Source organism: Cryptomeria japonica, chromosome 1, assembly GCF_030272615.1.
Source record: "Cryptomeria japonica chromosome 1, Sugi_1.0, whole genome shotgun sequence".
NCBI lineage: Eukaryota > Viridiplantae > Streptophyta > Pinopsida > Cupressales > Cupressaceae > Cryptomeria > Cryptomeria japonica.
This window is the reverse complement of record NC_081405.1, coordinates 348,519,937-348,536,613: the sequence shown is the minus strand read 5'-3', so window position 1 is coordinate 348,536,613 and position 16,677 is coordinate 348,519,937. Positions and strand designations below refer to the sequence as shown.

General features: G+C 37.5%; 1 protein-coding gene across 11 annotated transcripts in view; it reads right to left on the bottom strand.

Annotated features, from left to right (window-relative positions):
• Positions 1-228: 228 nt before the first annotated feature.
• The window catches only part of LOC131069149 (protein SHOOT GRAVITROPISM 6), a 381,540-nt gene continuing 365,091 nt past the window's right edge, over positions 229-16,677 (bottom strand). For all 11 annotated transcript variants that reach the window (XM_058004502.2, XM_058004498.2, XM_058004497.2 and 8 more), the window contains 5 exons: positions 11,929-12,000; positions 11,735-11,820; positions 11,108-11,201; positions 10,884-10,991; positions 229-544 (listed from right to left, as the gene is read on the bottom strand). In XM_058004502.2, the coding sequence (XP_057860485.2) occupies positions 443-544; positions 10,884-10,991; positions 11,108-11,201; positions 11,735-11,820; positions 11,929-12,000 (462 nt within the window). In that variant the 3' untranslated portion in view covers positions 229-442. The remainder of the gene's footprint in view (positions 545-10,883; positions 10,992-11,107; positions 11,202-11,734; positions 11,821-11,928; positions 12,001-16,677) is intronic.

Genomic DNA, 16,677 nt, shown 5'->3' with positions numbered 1-16,677 from the left:
GAGAATATCAATATTAAGAATGACCAAGAGGCATCATAAACATGAACTAATCTAAAAGTTTTATCACATCCTCTCATAAGGGATGAATCAGGGAGGAGCACTACACCATACAAAAAGTTTTACTGAGAAGAGTAAACACAATTGTTTGTTAGGCAGTCCAATGTGCCAATTTTTCTTTTTTAAAGAATGAATGGAAAAAATCAGTTCAGAGTTGTTCACAAAATTAGATGAATATGAACAAATGAGATACAATTTAATAAATAAAGATGTTAAAACAATCTTTAAAATTTTGTTCCAAAATTTGAAGGCATTTGCCAATACAAATTTATTCCTGATTGAGCATTTTAACTTTTCACTGAATCTCAAATCGTCTGTACAACATACACAAAAATACTAATTTTACATGGATCGTAGAAAAGAATATGGATCAAAACCATCTAAACTAATGGATGTTTTCCAAAAGCAAACTTAGAGCAGATGCTGCTGTTGCTCGAACTACTGCATCAGGAGATCGTGCAGACTTCACAACCAATATACCAACCACCTATTTAAAAAATTAATATAAATGAACATTAGTTACCAAGAAAAGATTGAAACAGATTAAAAGTAAAAAGTGAAAAGAAGAAACTGATTTTTTAATCACCTGAAAAAATATGTTTAATACATGACCTTATGAATAACAATAAAAGAAAATATTCTTCTAAGCAAAAACTCTTGTTGGAAGTTGCATCTTCTAAGAACTCATGCTCAGGTTTTGATGCTTTGTTATTGTATGATCAAGTGATATTGTCTTTTAATGTTTCTTTTATGTAACTTTATCTCTCCTTAGTGTGGGTGATGGCCATAGTAGACCCCTCACTAATTAGTCTTTAAAAAAAAAAACAGAATCGTGAGAAGGGACAATATATAGTTTATAATGTCTATTCCCTTGATAATGATAGGCCCGTGAGACCAGCTTTCAAGCTAATACAAGATTCTAAGCACGCAGATTTCTCAGAGAAGTAGGAATAAATTATCAATTGTAAAAAATAATTAACAAATAATACAAATCTCAATCAAGCTTACAATTATAAAAAAAATTCTAGCACATTTTGGTGACAAACGAAATGCTCCTTTTGAAAATAAAGGGTAGCAGTAATGATATGACCTCAACTAAATTGGGGCAACATGTACCATCTCAGAAATGCAAATATCTAATGTGGGCACACATATCTTAAGTTTTGACTGCTCAATATATTAACAGGAATCAGAGGTATGTCTTGTCATATGTTCATTAGAACCTTATAATTGATAGATGAATATGGAGATTCTGGAGGTCAAATAATCAGCGCTTAAGGAAACATTCGTGGAAATGTTAACCAGAGTTGTTGGATACATACCCTCCCCTGCCAAGGTACACGTATCTGCCTATCATATACTAGATATGGATGCAAAAATCTTGGATACAACATGCATAACATATCCAGATGTATACATATATTAACCCATGATTTTGTGCAATCTGGTATGGCACTTCGTCATCAGGGGTCATATCCAATTCAGGTTATGAAGAAACAATAAAAATTGGAAAAAAAATTAACACATTTAAATTAAACTATTAACTACTTGATGATGTGTTCTGATTGCAACAAAACGGGTTCAGATGGAGAAGGTCCAGTTGGTGCCTTCTCAACCTTGTTATCATGGAGTCTGTGGAGAGTTGTGTCAAGGAGGTTGTGATGTCCCCATCTTTGCCCTAATAATGTAACACCAATAAGTCACACATGAGGTCAAGGAATGGCAAACCTTGAGCACCTCAAGATAGTTAGGAAATAGTTAATAGTAAATTGTACATAACAAATAAGAATTCAAGTAGATAGTTTGCATGTTCCTTCCATAAAGAATTAATAAAACATCAAGAGAATAAAGGAAAATCCTGAAGTCTTATCAATAAGACAATTTTCCTATAACACATCAGAGGATACAATATTGAGATGGGTCAAGATCAAGTGTCATGTTCAAATATCAATTACCTTCATTGCAACAATCATCATATGATGAGGCAATCATGGAGGTGATATGAATGTCATAACAAAGGCATCCTAAGCATTTGTTGCAAAGTTGGAATAGCAGTGAACTAGATTGAGAATCATTTGACAGCAACCAGTGGACTAATCAGATTGCTTGGATCGAATATCACTACATATTCAAGACCAATTCATATATGGAGACCAAACAAAGATGCAAGTAACCCATAAAGATAGGTGAACTCAACAAGGGAATTGAAGAATTGACCAAGAATGGTTAAAGGTGGTGTTAGAAGATAGTTGACTAATCAAATAGTCATAACTTTTGGTTAGATGGCAGCTTGGATATTAACAACAATTAAATTATGCTTATTGCTATTCTTCCAAAGATTGATGGTTTGGACAGAGTACTAAAGACAACAAAGAGACAAACGATGGCAGAATTGTGTGAAGCAACACCATTGATATACTGATCACCTTCACCTACAACAACGTAACCATAAGATTATGGCACCCAATAAACGTTCGATTGATCCCATGTTTACATTGAGTAATTATATTGTCAGCAATAATCAAGGAGATTGATTTAAGCGAATAGTTGACTAATCAGATGATTAGTTGATAACGATAGCAAGGGGATAAACAATCAAATTGTAGAACACAAGATGCCACTGAGAGAGGGGGGAGGGGGGTAGGGTGAATAAGTGGTTATCAAAAACCTTAACCTTTTAATCCTAAAAGTGTGTACCAGTTAGCAGTTCAAACACAAAGTAAATATACCAGAGAGATAGTGTAATGTCCCCTTCTCCGCAGTGATTAGTTCAGTTAGTTGTTAGCCTATTTCGGAGGCCTGTAGGCTAGTCGAGAGCAAAAATTAGGGTTTTCTATTTTCTAGGAGGATTCTTTGGAGTTTTCACGAGGTGTATGTGGGAGTTTGACAGTTTGGATTCTGGATTCCTTCTAGGTTTTCAGAGAGCTTCAAGATGGCTCGACATACATCTGCATCGGGTGACTTTTTCCGGACTTACTATTTTTAGTAAGTGCGACGACTGCTCAGAATGTGGTTAAAATCACTTTGGAAACACTTACTATTTTTAGCAAGATATCAACAAGCCTATTTAGATGGCTATTTCCAACAGGGCAGTTTGAGCAGTTGGTCTTCTAAGCATTTTTTGGTGCTATTTTTGGCAAGGATTCTTCAGCTCAGTTCAGTGACTATTTTTGGCAAGGCAATTCTCTCAGCTTGTTTCCCCATATCTTTGGAGCTTATTTTAGCAGGTTTAATATTTGATGAAAAATGGTGTTTTAAATTAAATTATAACTTAAGGCAAAGGTTGGACAATTTATTTTAAAGGGATTGCTTAAGTTATATTGATATCTAAGTCATTTCCTTTATTATATATTGGACAATTTATTGTTGAGGAAAAATACTTTATAACGTGAAATATTAATAAGGCAATATCTTATGGAGAAATAAGTTAATTTTATAATATATTTCACTTATCTACCTTGGATGCCACATTATGATTTTATTGTCATTTTTATAAAGTATATTTGCTCCTATGAGAAGGTCGATTTGGAGAAAGGAGAAATGAAATGTAATTTCAAAATAATGTGAAGTGAATGTGCATTTGGGTTTGGCGTTCATTTGGAGGGAATGTGAATTTGAATTTGGAGACACAAAGTCCATAAATAAGAGTGTTGGGCTCTTGTTTTTGATATCCAAGAATTTTTATAATGAAATGCTATCGAAATGCAGAGTGAAAGCTTCGGGGAACGCTTACCTCCTAGCCATAACTTGATTTCTTGCTTGCAATACAACAACTAGTCAAGCTAGAGACTGCTCTTCATTCAGAGGAGTGGATTGAAGTTAATGTTGTAGATTTAAATATTAGATTTCTGATTTTTGGGAGTGCTGTAGTGTGTTCTTGTTGCTAGTCGCGGAGTGGATTTTGGGTCGCAGGTCTCAATGTGTCATCCTCCTCGTTTTGGGTATTTCATCTATCTTTCTTTATGGTTTAGGCGATTCATTTTGCAAGTTTATAGAGTTTAAAATGGTGTGTTGGATTTTATGTTTGCAAAATCGTACCTTAGTTGGCCATACCATGTGGCTGAACGCTTTGGAATGCGTGCATAAATTATTGGGGTCGGTTTGCCATGTTTCGTTGTCCTAAGAATGATCACCTACCTCCTAGTGATCATTTGCTTTCAGTTTCGTGTCATTTGGTTAAGAATTGGGTGAGTTGTGAGTGTTTTAGTGGGATTTGGTGTTGCTGGTCTATGTGTTTTCAGCGTGCTGGCAGTATATCAGAATTAGAGTTTTTGGTGTTTGGAGTTGGTTTTCGAGTGTGTGAGTTCATTGGGATGAAGAGAAAGGACTTGGTTTCATTCGCAGCTGTTGGTCATGTTATTGCACTTGGTTTATCACTCTTATATGCTATGATTCATATTGTAATGCTGGTAGTAATACTAACAACATTTTCTATTGTTCTTTCTTGTCCCACTGCATAAATAGAAGAGGCTGGCCTTGCCGCCTATCTTTGGAATAGTGATTTCCCTTAAATTGTAATCCATATTGTGCATTGTAAAGCTGGTTAGTAGTCTAACAACCATCTAATTGGATTATTGCTCTTAGTCCCACTACATAAGTGGAAGAGGCTAGCTTTTCTGCCTATTTTGAATATTGGAATACTGTCCTCCCGCTGCATAAGCGGTAGAGTTGATTGTAATTTCATTTCTAGTCCTCCCGCTGAACAAGCGATTGAGTGATTGCATTATTTAGTTCTTTAGCTTGTCCTTGGCTGGTTTACCGCCAAGTGATTGCATTGTTTTCATTATCCCGCTGTATAAGTGGAAGGGGCTGGCTTGCCACTCGAAGATTGTAATCATTTTCAGTTATTGGCATCTAACGATCCCCTCAACACTGTATGCTCTCAGCCTCCCAGATTGGGCTCTCGGTGATCAGAAAGTGGAGGGTTACTTTCAGCAACATTTGGTTTTCATTTCCTAACCATAACAAGTGTTGTGTTGAATGTAATTGTGAAATTTTTTTGGGAAACATTAGGGAGGATATTACAGATAGGGGGAGACATCAAGATGCAAGAACACACAAATACACATCACATAACACTGGATGTACGAAAAAAATCCAATGTGGGAAAAACCTTGGTGAGAAATGCTGTTGGAGTCTACTGCTCCAATCCAGCCTCACAATAAACACTTGTATTGCAAAGTTTAGGGCACCAACCCCTACACCGAGCACCAACTCAGTGATCACAATGAATGCTATCAAAACAATACATTAGTAATAATCCGGTTACAAATGAGTTCTGTAACCTCTGCATATAATCTCTTCACCGGTTCACCTCTGCTCTGTTCTCTGCCGGTTCTCTACTCACCTTCACTCTGTGCTGCCACTTTACCGGTTCAGACTCTACCTCTTCTTTGCCAGTTTACTATTCTCTAATCCACTGCCTCTTGTCACTACCGATACTCTGCTCACGCTGTTTTGCTTCATTCACTGTTGCCTTCTTATGGTTCTAACACTACCGGTCCACTTCTTCTCTGTTTTTGCCTTGCTTGATCCCCACCGGTACTCACTCTTCTCTCCTTGACTCTTTGCTGCTGTCTTGGCGTTTCTCCCTTGCCGGTTCACTCAACTGTTATACTCTTTTGCAACTTACTGGTTACTTTAACCTTACCGGTTAAACCTCTGCTAAACCCTCTTACCAGTTACACCTTCCAACACTCAGTCACTATGATCTTCGATGAACTCTCTGACTGGTTAACTCTCTGATGCACACTCACACACTCTTCTCCGACATCACAACATCATTGGAAACATCAATCATCTTCAATCTTTTGCTTGCCTGTATATCCATCAGTCTTCCCGCCAAAACTGAAAATCAAACCTTGGAGCGCTTAGGGTTTCTTCTACCGACACCATTCGTATCAAATCATATCTGATCTTGTTTGGGGATTGACAACTTGCAACAAATTAGATAACACGCCATCCTTCGATCCTTCCTGTGCACATTTACTGTACTTAGTAGTTTGCAACCTGTTTGTCGACCTTGACTTTCTCAATCACCATAAATGATCTCGCGGTTGCCTTCACCAAATCCGAACTACATCTGCACAACTTGCATTGATTATCATACCACATATCTTCACCTTTTGGTCTGCCTTGAGCCGCATCCTCCTGCACCTAACCCGTGATTCCCGCAGTCGACATTAATGAGCCGCATCCTCCTGCACCTAACCCGTGATTCCCGCAGTCGACATTAATGTCGACCTAATCACTAACTACCTCGTCGATGGACTCTTCACCTACCTCTGCATGCTTGCCACTTGGTAGCCACATGTCATCTTTGTCGGCATCCACCTCAGCTCACTGTGTCGATTCAGGCATGGTCACCGACCACAACACACAACTGGGACATACCTACCGGTTCATATCACCTTGCCAGTTATACACTAACCGACCAACCTTCAAACCATGCAGTCACCTGTTCTGCCGGAGGGATACATTAGCCTGGTCACCAAACTTTGCCAATCCACTGCATGTATCCAGAGTGGGTTACCATGCATATCTTCATCTGATGAGAGCTTTCCACTTTGCCTCTTTGCTTGCTTACCGGTTGACACTAACATGCCAACAGTCTCCAATGCACACATTCTATCACATCGATGACATGACAACACAAACATCAATCATCAATAGGGATCTCTGTTGATATCAACATTCCAGTAACTCCATGTTTGCAACTGCTAAACCTTACCTTCATCTTCATTAGCCCAGACATCATCTCAACTGATTTGCCAAAGTGGCAACCACATCACTTCTCGTTCTTCCTCTTCTGTCTCGATAGTTCAACATGCCAACTCTTGCTGATCCGGTATATCTCTGATTTCATATACAGGAGGCTCATGATGCATTCCCTGCATGTAGTGGGATAAACTTAGTATTACCACTTACCGGTAGAAGTGGATCTTTGTCACTTGCTGACCACCATCTGGTACGAACCGGTTGCCAATACATTACTTTCTCTGCTTCCGATATAGCACTGATATGACTTAGTTGACATTGAGAAGATACACCTTCAATCAGGCACATAACCAGTTAGACATCCCCTTTGTCTACCTTACTAACTTGCAACAGCCCAAACTCTGTCGGTCATATCTTCATCTTATGATAACATCTTCATCCAGTGGGAATCCTACTGATGGACATCCAACTGCATACCAGTTGCTTGCACTTTCTCCATTTGCTCAACCTTGCTTTCTTATCGGTCACAATGCTTGCCGACTGGCAACCATACACTGCCAACACATCACTCACCGGTTGGCATTCATTACCGGTCTCCAATACTTACTCACATACACTGCCAACACATCACTCACCGGTTGGCATCAATGACAACAAAATCCGGTTGACATCGATGACAACACAATGCCAACACAAATAAGGACTTATTAATAAGCATGTGGCAGTGATTACAAGTAGAGACAATAACTAACCACTGTTATGGGATGAGTAACTAGTGTTTGATAAAAGAAATGCAATAAGAAGCAATCGACTTTAGCCAACACTTAGACAAATCTGTCAAGAATGTATCAAAGGAGTGCAATATAGAGTATTTGACTGATGGACATACTCTAAAGGATACGATTAAAAATAGTTAAGTGCCAGCAATCAGAGAAGGGTATAGTTGGTATAATAAATCAATAAATCTTGAAGAGGTACAATTTACTTAACAAATGGATATTATGAAGTGAGGTTGTTATGGAGAGGCATAAGACGTGTCTTTTGGAATACAACCTATCCTTTCAGTATTACAAGATATATAAGGAGATTGAATTCAGTCAATCAATCATCACTGGAAATTGTTTTGCTTATTATTGTATCCTATTTGGATCTGCTCATTCGATCATTATTGCCTTTGGCATAGCTGTTGCATAATTCAAAGTTTACATTGGATATAGAACCAATACATTGCATATTTTTACAAGTATAAATCAGAAACAGCAATTCATCCTTCATCACATAGGTGAAAGGGAAAGTTTATCAGCATAATTCCATTGTCAGATCAGACACAGCTCAAATAGCATTATTGCTATAATCTAAGGAAGGAGATTCGAAGCATACATTACACAGTAATGCATCAGAAAGAGCAGAATTCTCTCTTCAGTTCTTCAGAGATAGCAGTGATATATACACAAACACACACACATGTGGTATCAATTATATTTTATAAGGACAATCATTTATAAATTGATATTATAAACTATTACTTTGAAATCGAGTAAACCATTATCATCATTATTTGAAACTTTTGACGAGATAAGTCTCTTGCAATTGATTCTTATAAGTTAAATGTTCCTATTTCATAAGTGATAACATAAGGGGACATTACAGAGGTTCCCCCCTTTTCAGTTTTGGCTCTTTTAGAGGGTGTTGCCCTCCTACCTTAGGGGGTAGGCCTCAACCCAAAGTGAATGGTTGAGTGGAGGTTTGTAAGTAAGCAGAAATGGTCTGTCCTAGTTCAGAAAGGATGCTGGAGGCTAAAGAAATCCTCCCATCTTGCCCCTTGCCCCTTTCTGACCTGTGCTTGGTTTCTAGTCTATGGTGTGTTGCTTGGAGGGATTCTTGCTTTAACAGGGTTATGTAAGGGGAAGGTGTGTGTTTTCCAAACCTTCTGCAGCATTTTGACTTTATGTTGCCTTGAGTTGATTGTCCTTATTTTTGGGTGGTTGCTCTATGTACCTTTTGGTTTGAAGTTGCAAGTTTTCTTTTGGAAACAACCTTTGTTACTACATGTCTCTTGTGTACTTTGGTTGTTCTGCTTGTGCTTTCTCGAACTTGTTTCCCTGTGTAAAAGGGTTTGAACCCTTTCAAAAACTCATTTTTACCAATAATAATAAACAAATAAAAATAAGTTGTTCATATATGTTTAAATCACTAAACATACAAATATAATATAGCAAAAATAAATATTGTAAACTAAAAACATAAATAAATTATAAATACTTTTGATATTATATTTTATAAGTGTATTATATAATAGTTCTATCCAGCCATGTCTAATGGTAACAGATGGTAAGAGTAGCCTCTAGAAAGCCCATATTTCTAGGATGAAGGATGGGTTATCAATGTTTCATTATCATTCTCAAAGTGGAAAATGTCCTAGCTATATGCCAGGAATGTTTATAGGAGACGACATGCACATAAAACATATCGGTGGATTCTGCAAGCTCCACTTACAAAAGAAAAAAGCACAGGTCATTCACTTCTATAGCCACTACTCGAGAATAATCGAAAGCTAAAGTTTTTAATTAAAAAAAAAAAATTTCAAACTTCATATTTAAATAGGGTTCTATTGTGCCCCAAGAACAAATTACCTAATCCCAATCTTTCCTAAAAAGTTTAGACCCAATAAAATGATGAAGTATTGTCAATGAACAACCAGTTATCAAATGTGCAAAGGACATAATGAAAGACTAACACAAGATGTCATCGGAACCTAAAAAGTACACAATGAAAGATAACACAAGCTGTTATTGAAAACTCATATTCATGATTAGCACAAAATATATCATTGTAAAAATAATGCTACTCATTCAAAAAGGGTGGCAACACGTGCAGAGTGGAGATTCTTTTGGAACATGAATCCAATAGAAGACTAATTATGGATAATATATTTAGGTTAATGCACAAAATTGTAGATAATCATCATATCACAACTCCTAGGATTCTTTCTTATACAGCACAAAATATATCATTGTAAAAATAATGCTACTCATTCAAAAGGGGTGGCAACACGTGCAGAGCGGAGATTCTTTTGGAACATGAATCCAATAGAAGACTAATTATGGATAATATATTTAAGTTATTGCACAAAATTGTAGATAATCATCATATCACAACTCCTAGGATTCTTTCTTATACCTTGATTAACTAACCTTACATCTACAAGATGCCCATCAGCTTTAAGTCTTTAACCTATTGTTATCAAATGGTGATCTCCTGATAGCTGATTTATGCATGAAATGCTTGCTCTCTACACAAACTGTTGATGCCAAATGCTAGTACTAACTTGCTGCTAGCATCAAATGCCAACACTGTCTTCCGATTAAGTGTGTATATGTAGATTCTAAAGAACAAAACCTCATCAGCCAACATAGTTTCGACGATGAAAAACCCATTATCGAACTCAGGGCACTTCATCTTCCAATGCAGTCATTTGAATTGATCAGGCAACAACTATCAGCACTGAGATAGGTTTTCAACTTTGAAGTCCCAGACCCAAAGTGATTTATACCCTAACTAATTGTATTTTAGTTAGAGTTTATCCTAGGGATTCCTTGGTGATGAGATGGAGGTTCATGTCTCACACTCTCTCCAATTATGACACACAACATGCTTGATGATAGAGAGTTTCCTAGTTGGCACATTTCCCATTATACACCTAGCTTCTGTGGTGATGACGTGGCATTCCCTAGTTGGTTTTTCCCCTCAAAGGAAGGGGGCAAATCCAAACTGACTTAAATCTGATTTCGAGTCTGGATTTTTCTTGGAGGACCTTGGTAATATGTTTTAAATTTTAATACAACCTTGTTACTCTGGGTGGTGGACTTGGTGAGCATGTTAAAATGGGTATATATAGTTTTTGGGATTGGATGTGTTTCATGAAGATCCCTGATTTCATCATGAATCAAAACTATACCTAAAAATGTTCTTCTGGGATAAACCGTGTAGTCCTTTCCTTAATGATGGGTTCAGTAGACAGACGTAAAATGTCTGAAATGAATCATATCATGCAGTTGATCCCAGAACATTGCAATGACCAAATCATTTTTAAATCAAAGAATATGAACCTGTGTGAGATATGGAGGCAATAAGCGTCGATCACTTAGTTGAGACAGCATGCACCCAGCAAAATATGCTGCATTTGCCTGAATAATAGGCCAGGTAGTTTCAAATGCCTGCAATGTAATCAATACCAAAAGTTAAACATGGAAAGAAGATTTCCAAAGAACCACAAGTATTTTTTATCTAGAACTAGACTACAAGTTATTCACAATACAGATTGAACTGTGACCTGGATGGCAGACGCCATGTAGGTATCTGTTCTGTCAGTAAAATGTTCACAAAGGTTCTTGGTGAAATCTCTCACAATGTCCTCATAATCACTCCTGAAAGATATATGAACAGTAACACAAACACCAAATCAACCTCAAATTGTAACTCATCAAAAATTAAATGCAAACTATAGCAAGCAAAAAAATCGATCTACATTTCCATAGCAGAAGAATATGAAACAATTATTTATCTAATACTCTCATGGAAGTTGATACCAAGCTAGAGTTTGTATGCAGACATGTACCCCACCATAACATGCAGGGAGAGCTTAGGCTCAATCCAAGTTAAAATGGTCTTATACATGGCATCCTACTTACTTTATATTTACTCAATATGTTGTTTCAGCTCTATCTATTCGAGATACTAGTACATGGTAGATTTGTAGAATAAGAGTTAGCCAAAATAAAATTATAAGGATTTTCTAATAACATTTAAATTTCAAAGCAAAAATTTAACTCAAAGAACATGTTCCCATATCACAAACGATCCTTCATTATATTCAAATAGACAATCCTGCACCGACGGTTGATGAATTGGAATTACTCTACCCAGGTAAAACAGATTAGTATAATACAGTTTTTCTCACCTGTGGTCTGAATTAAAAGCTCTGCTGTTGACCAATGATATCATATTCTCGATATCCAACAAAGGCAATATTTGTCGCAATGTGTTCTGTAAAAGAAAAGAGTGTATAGTACAGAATGATAAACGGTGTCTAGCGAGATTTGATTAGTTTCTACAAGATGTAGGGAAAGGGTTGAACATTGACAAGAAACGTACCTTGCATGCTTGACGAACTATAGTTTCCTCATCCTGTACATGGAAAATCAAGCGTGGTAGACTAGAATGGACCTGAAAACAAGACCATATGTTATTTCAAATAGCGGAACAAGGGCAGCTCCAAGGCAATGGAAGATGGTTTAGTTTGGTTTTAAACAAAGAAAACTCAGTATTGCCATCTCTACTATTATATAATGCTTAAAATCTCACACCTTCACAAATTTGATACAAAATGTAAAAATGACCAGCTTAAATGAAAAATGATTGCCCATGGTTTGATAAATGAAAGGAAACATATCAGTTTTTACTTTGTAATTGGCAATAAACTTAAAAAATAATAGTTGCTTCTGTATGTGAGAGAAGTTAACACTCTTTCCATCAGGACTGCATGCTGAAACAGACTCTCTTATAAAGTTACAAATCAACTGGAGACAATCACTAATTAAATATGTCAAAAATAAATCCAAGCACATTCCTAATGAACTTGAATCCTTCATTGCCCAATGACCGTCCTGAAGTTGACAGCTAGAAACCGATTGGAAACCCAAGATTTACTAGTGGGATACAACGCATGATAGGAGGAGGCCTAGACAAGGTGGTTGATAAGGCCATTGAATTTTGTGGGATTTGACCTGAGCAGTGTGAAGTTTTTTACCTTCTGGTTCAAGCCACTGAAATGAGCCATTAGTTTCACCCATTAATATTTTTTTTAATCTTTGTTGCAATTTTTTTTGTTCATCTGGATCAAAGTTTTAAAATCGGACTCGCCACGGACTCAGCAAACCAAAAACTTGTACTCGGACTCAGACTCGTGAAAGACTCGGCAAGGACTTGGCAAAAAAAAACCCGTAGTTTTACCAAAAAACAAAAAGAAATTAATGCGTTTAGAGAACATAAGAGCCATAATTGAAACATTGCAGATGTCAGATGATCTCCAAACACTCAATATTTGATATTTCATCATTCATACTCATAGAATCATACTCATTACCAAAGAAACAGGACTCGGACTCGGCTCAGACTCGGCAAGGCTGAATCAGACTCGGAGTCAGACTCGGTTGGACTCGAGAAAGTGAAAAACTCAAGAAATTTAGAGATTTTTAAAGATTTAAAACTTGTTTCATGCACCCTTTATTGAATACACGTTAAAGACACAATAACATCATCAAACTCGGCTCATTTGGTTACATACACAAGTATACATCAATCACATTAGCATAAATGCAAATTGTAGCTGAAGGAAATAACAAACATAAATATATAAATATTGTCAAATGTATACAATATTACAAAACTCATGGAATAAAAAATCCATGTCATCATATGATCATCATCAAATGTTCCACACAAATACCAAAGGTAAATACAACTACAAGCCTATGGCTTAGAGGAGCGTGCACCCTCTCACCCTGGCCCCCTGCGAAGGCGTTTAAGGTAGGTCCTGGATGATTCAGCAGCCATAGTCGCTCCACGTGACACCATGCCATGCTCACCAACATCAGGAACATCTGTGTCACTATCAGTATCTCCTGTCTCTGCTCGTGCTCTCTGCTCCTCCTCTGCCATGGCTACAACCTCAACCTCTATATCTACTTGGTCGATCCAATCAGTGTCAGACTTGGAGGTAAAATTTTCCCTACTTCTATCGACGCAGTTTCCCCCCATATTTTTCAACGGGGGTTTGGGGGCAGCGCCCCTTGCGCGCTCCCTGTCGCGATACAGGGTGGGGTCGAGGGGCAGCGCCCCGCGAGGCCAAAAAGACTTTTACTATTTAGTAAAGGCATTAGGTGTTATTTTTCTATTGGCTGACATGTTGTAACCCTAAATTTTCTCATTCTCAGGTGGAGGTTGTAGTGAACAAAGATGAGATTATTCATTTTAAAAAAACTTTAAAAAATGCATTTTTTTTGGCCTTGCCGCCGGCCGAGTCCCAGGCATAAGACTTGCTGAGTTTGGCGAGTTTATGCCAAACTCGTCAACTCGGCGAGACTGGCGAGTTTGCTCGACTCGCCAAACTCGGCCGAGCCCGAGTCCAAGCTCCAGAGACTCGGCGAGCATGTCTTGGACTCGGACTCGCCGAGTTTGGCGAGTTTCAGGCGATTTTCTAATCTCTGCTCATCACTCATAGTTTCAATCTCTAAAATGTATAATAGCAGCATAAGTTTATAAATATTTACAAAATTACATATAATGATATGTCCAACTCCAAATGTGATCTCTTTTGCTGATTTAATCTTCTTTTCTCTCCTCCTTCAAACCCTACAAACCTGTTTTCACCAAGAAAGAAAGGCAAAAAAAAATCACTTTTTAATGTTGTTGGGCATCATAATTGGGTCGCACGAGTCCCTGCAAAACACTCGTGAGTCCTTGTAATTGACTCGCGCGAGTCCATGAGAAAGACTCGCGAGTCTTTCAAAAAGACTCGCTAGGACTCGCCTCATGAGTCCTTGGTGAGTTGATTTGTGAAGCCACTGGACTCGCGAGTCCGTGACGAGTCCACGAGTCTTCAAACTATGATTTGGATTGGTGGCCAAGTGTCCCAACTCTATTTGAAGTCTAGAAATTATTAGATTCCTTCTTATTGACTAGAATTATTGATTCGTGTTTACCCTGTAGGATGGCAGGATCAAAGCTCTGATACCATTTGTAATGTCCCCTAATGGGGCCCTCTTATATTCTGACCTAGAATCATAATTTTAGTGCATGGTAAATACAATAGAGGGGCATTATTGTCAACTAAAGCTTGGTCTGGAACCTGCACAATGGGTTAGTCAACATTTCCATTATGCTATGATAGATCATATATTCAACATTCTCTCCCTACACCTATCCCCATTATGGAGCTCAAGGAGAATCACATAAGGCGCTGCGAGTCTACCCCTCTCCAACAAGCCCAAGAGCACCAAGGACCTTGTCAACTTGGCCTCTTGGCTCACACTCGGGATTGGCGTACTTGCTGGAGCCTAGTGCTCTTGCTTGTATTCTCCCTCCATAATTGCATGGTGAGATTGAAAGGTATTACAGACTCCATCATATAATTTACTTAATCGTCATATGAACAGTTAGTGATAGAAAGGCATTATTATACTGTCATACATATTGCAGTCTATATTAATATTATTATTAAATTCTGCATAAGAACATTATCAGGCATCATATATTAAGCACATCCCCATGCATACCACCAATACTGCCTGTAACTTAATAACAGTTCTGATCTGATCTGATCAATGGTGATGTCACTGTATGCTTTTGATTCATTTCCTTTATATCTCTCAATGTGAGGGAGAGATCACACCTCTTCATCATGTATGCCCTTTTGCAAAAGACACACCCTTTCACCATTAGCACCCTTTGAAAGAGTGCAACTCTTCATTATATCTGCCCCTTGAAAGGGACACAACCTTTCATGATCAGATCTGCACTTCTGATTCCCAAATTATCCCCCCTTCAAATGAGTTCCCTTCTCCCTTTTATAGCTCATATTTGGGGGACTCACAATTCATCATTTCATGCCTTTTGACCATCCATTAACTTAATCAAATTTTCATCATATTTAATAATATTATTTTATATTTTAATTTAATTTTTATTTGTATTCTTTTGTATTTTAATTTTATTATTATTTATTATTAGATTATATTTCATAGTGGGGACATTACAGAGCATCTCCTCTAACATCAATACCTTGAAAAAGTTACCAACAATCCCTTCATACACTAGCACCCCGAGAGTGACCAAAAGAGGTCATTAGTGCAAGAATCCAAGCATGATTGTCTTATGAGCTTCTAGAAAAGCTTTGCACACATGTAGGACCTCCTCCAACTAGGTTTTCAATCTTTTGCAGCCTTCTTTAGACCTCTACAATTACTCCAAATTGTTGATGGTTCATTTTGCCCTTGTTTATATCCATACACATCTCAAGACACTAGTGTGTTTGTGCTAGTGTCCATGACATTTCAAATTCAAATTTTGCCATCCTAACTCTTCCTTTGGCCTAAGCCTAACTCTACTTATGACAGCTAGTTGAGCGAATATCACGTTTATAAATGGGAATTATAAAGAAAAGGAAGGTTCTTCCTCTTTTGGATGGTTAGGCAAGAAGTTTTTTGAACACAAATACCTTGAACTCACTCGAAACTGCTACAAGAAAGTTCTAAATCCTCCAAAAGAGCTCCTCCATAGTTGCATGCATGCTTTTATGATGCATTTGCACCTAGATATCCATGCACTTGAAATGATGCCATACTTGAACTATTAAATTCCTGACTTGATCAAGGCAAATCCCAAAAGTATCCCTAGGGCATCCCTTGCAAGATCCATCACAAGTTTATGAAGCAGCATCGTGGATTGAACATTGCTGTTTGCAATAGTTCACAAGTGCATCCTCCAGACACCAACACCTTCAAAAGGTCACAAATGCCTCGTTTAAACACTAGTGCCTTGAAGAGGTCACTAGTGATCAAAAGAGATCACTAGTGTGAGTATTCAAACATGACCATCTTTTACATTTTGAGAAAGGTACTACACAAATTAAGGGCCTTCTCTTCTTCAACTTTCTATAGATATTTGCAAATATTCCAAACACGCTTCTCTCATCCTTCTCTTTCATTACAAGTCTTTATGCAACCTCAACTCTAATTGTGTATTCTACCCTACTTCATGAAGTGAATTTTTTGCAATCATTTCTAGTTAAAATCAGATTTACTAGTAGATTAGACAACACATGGCAATTGAAAGTAAACTATA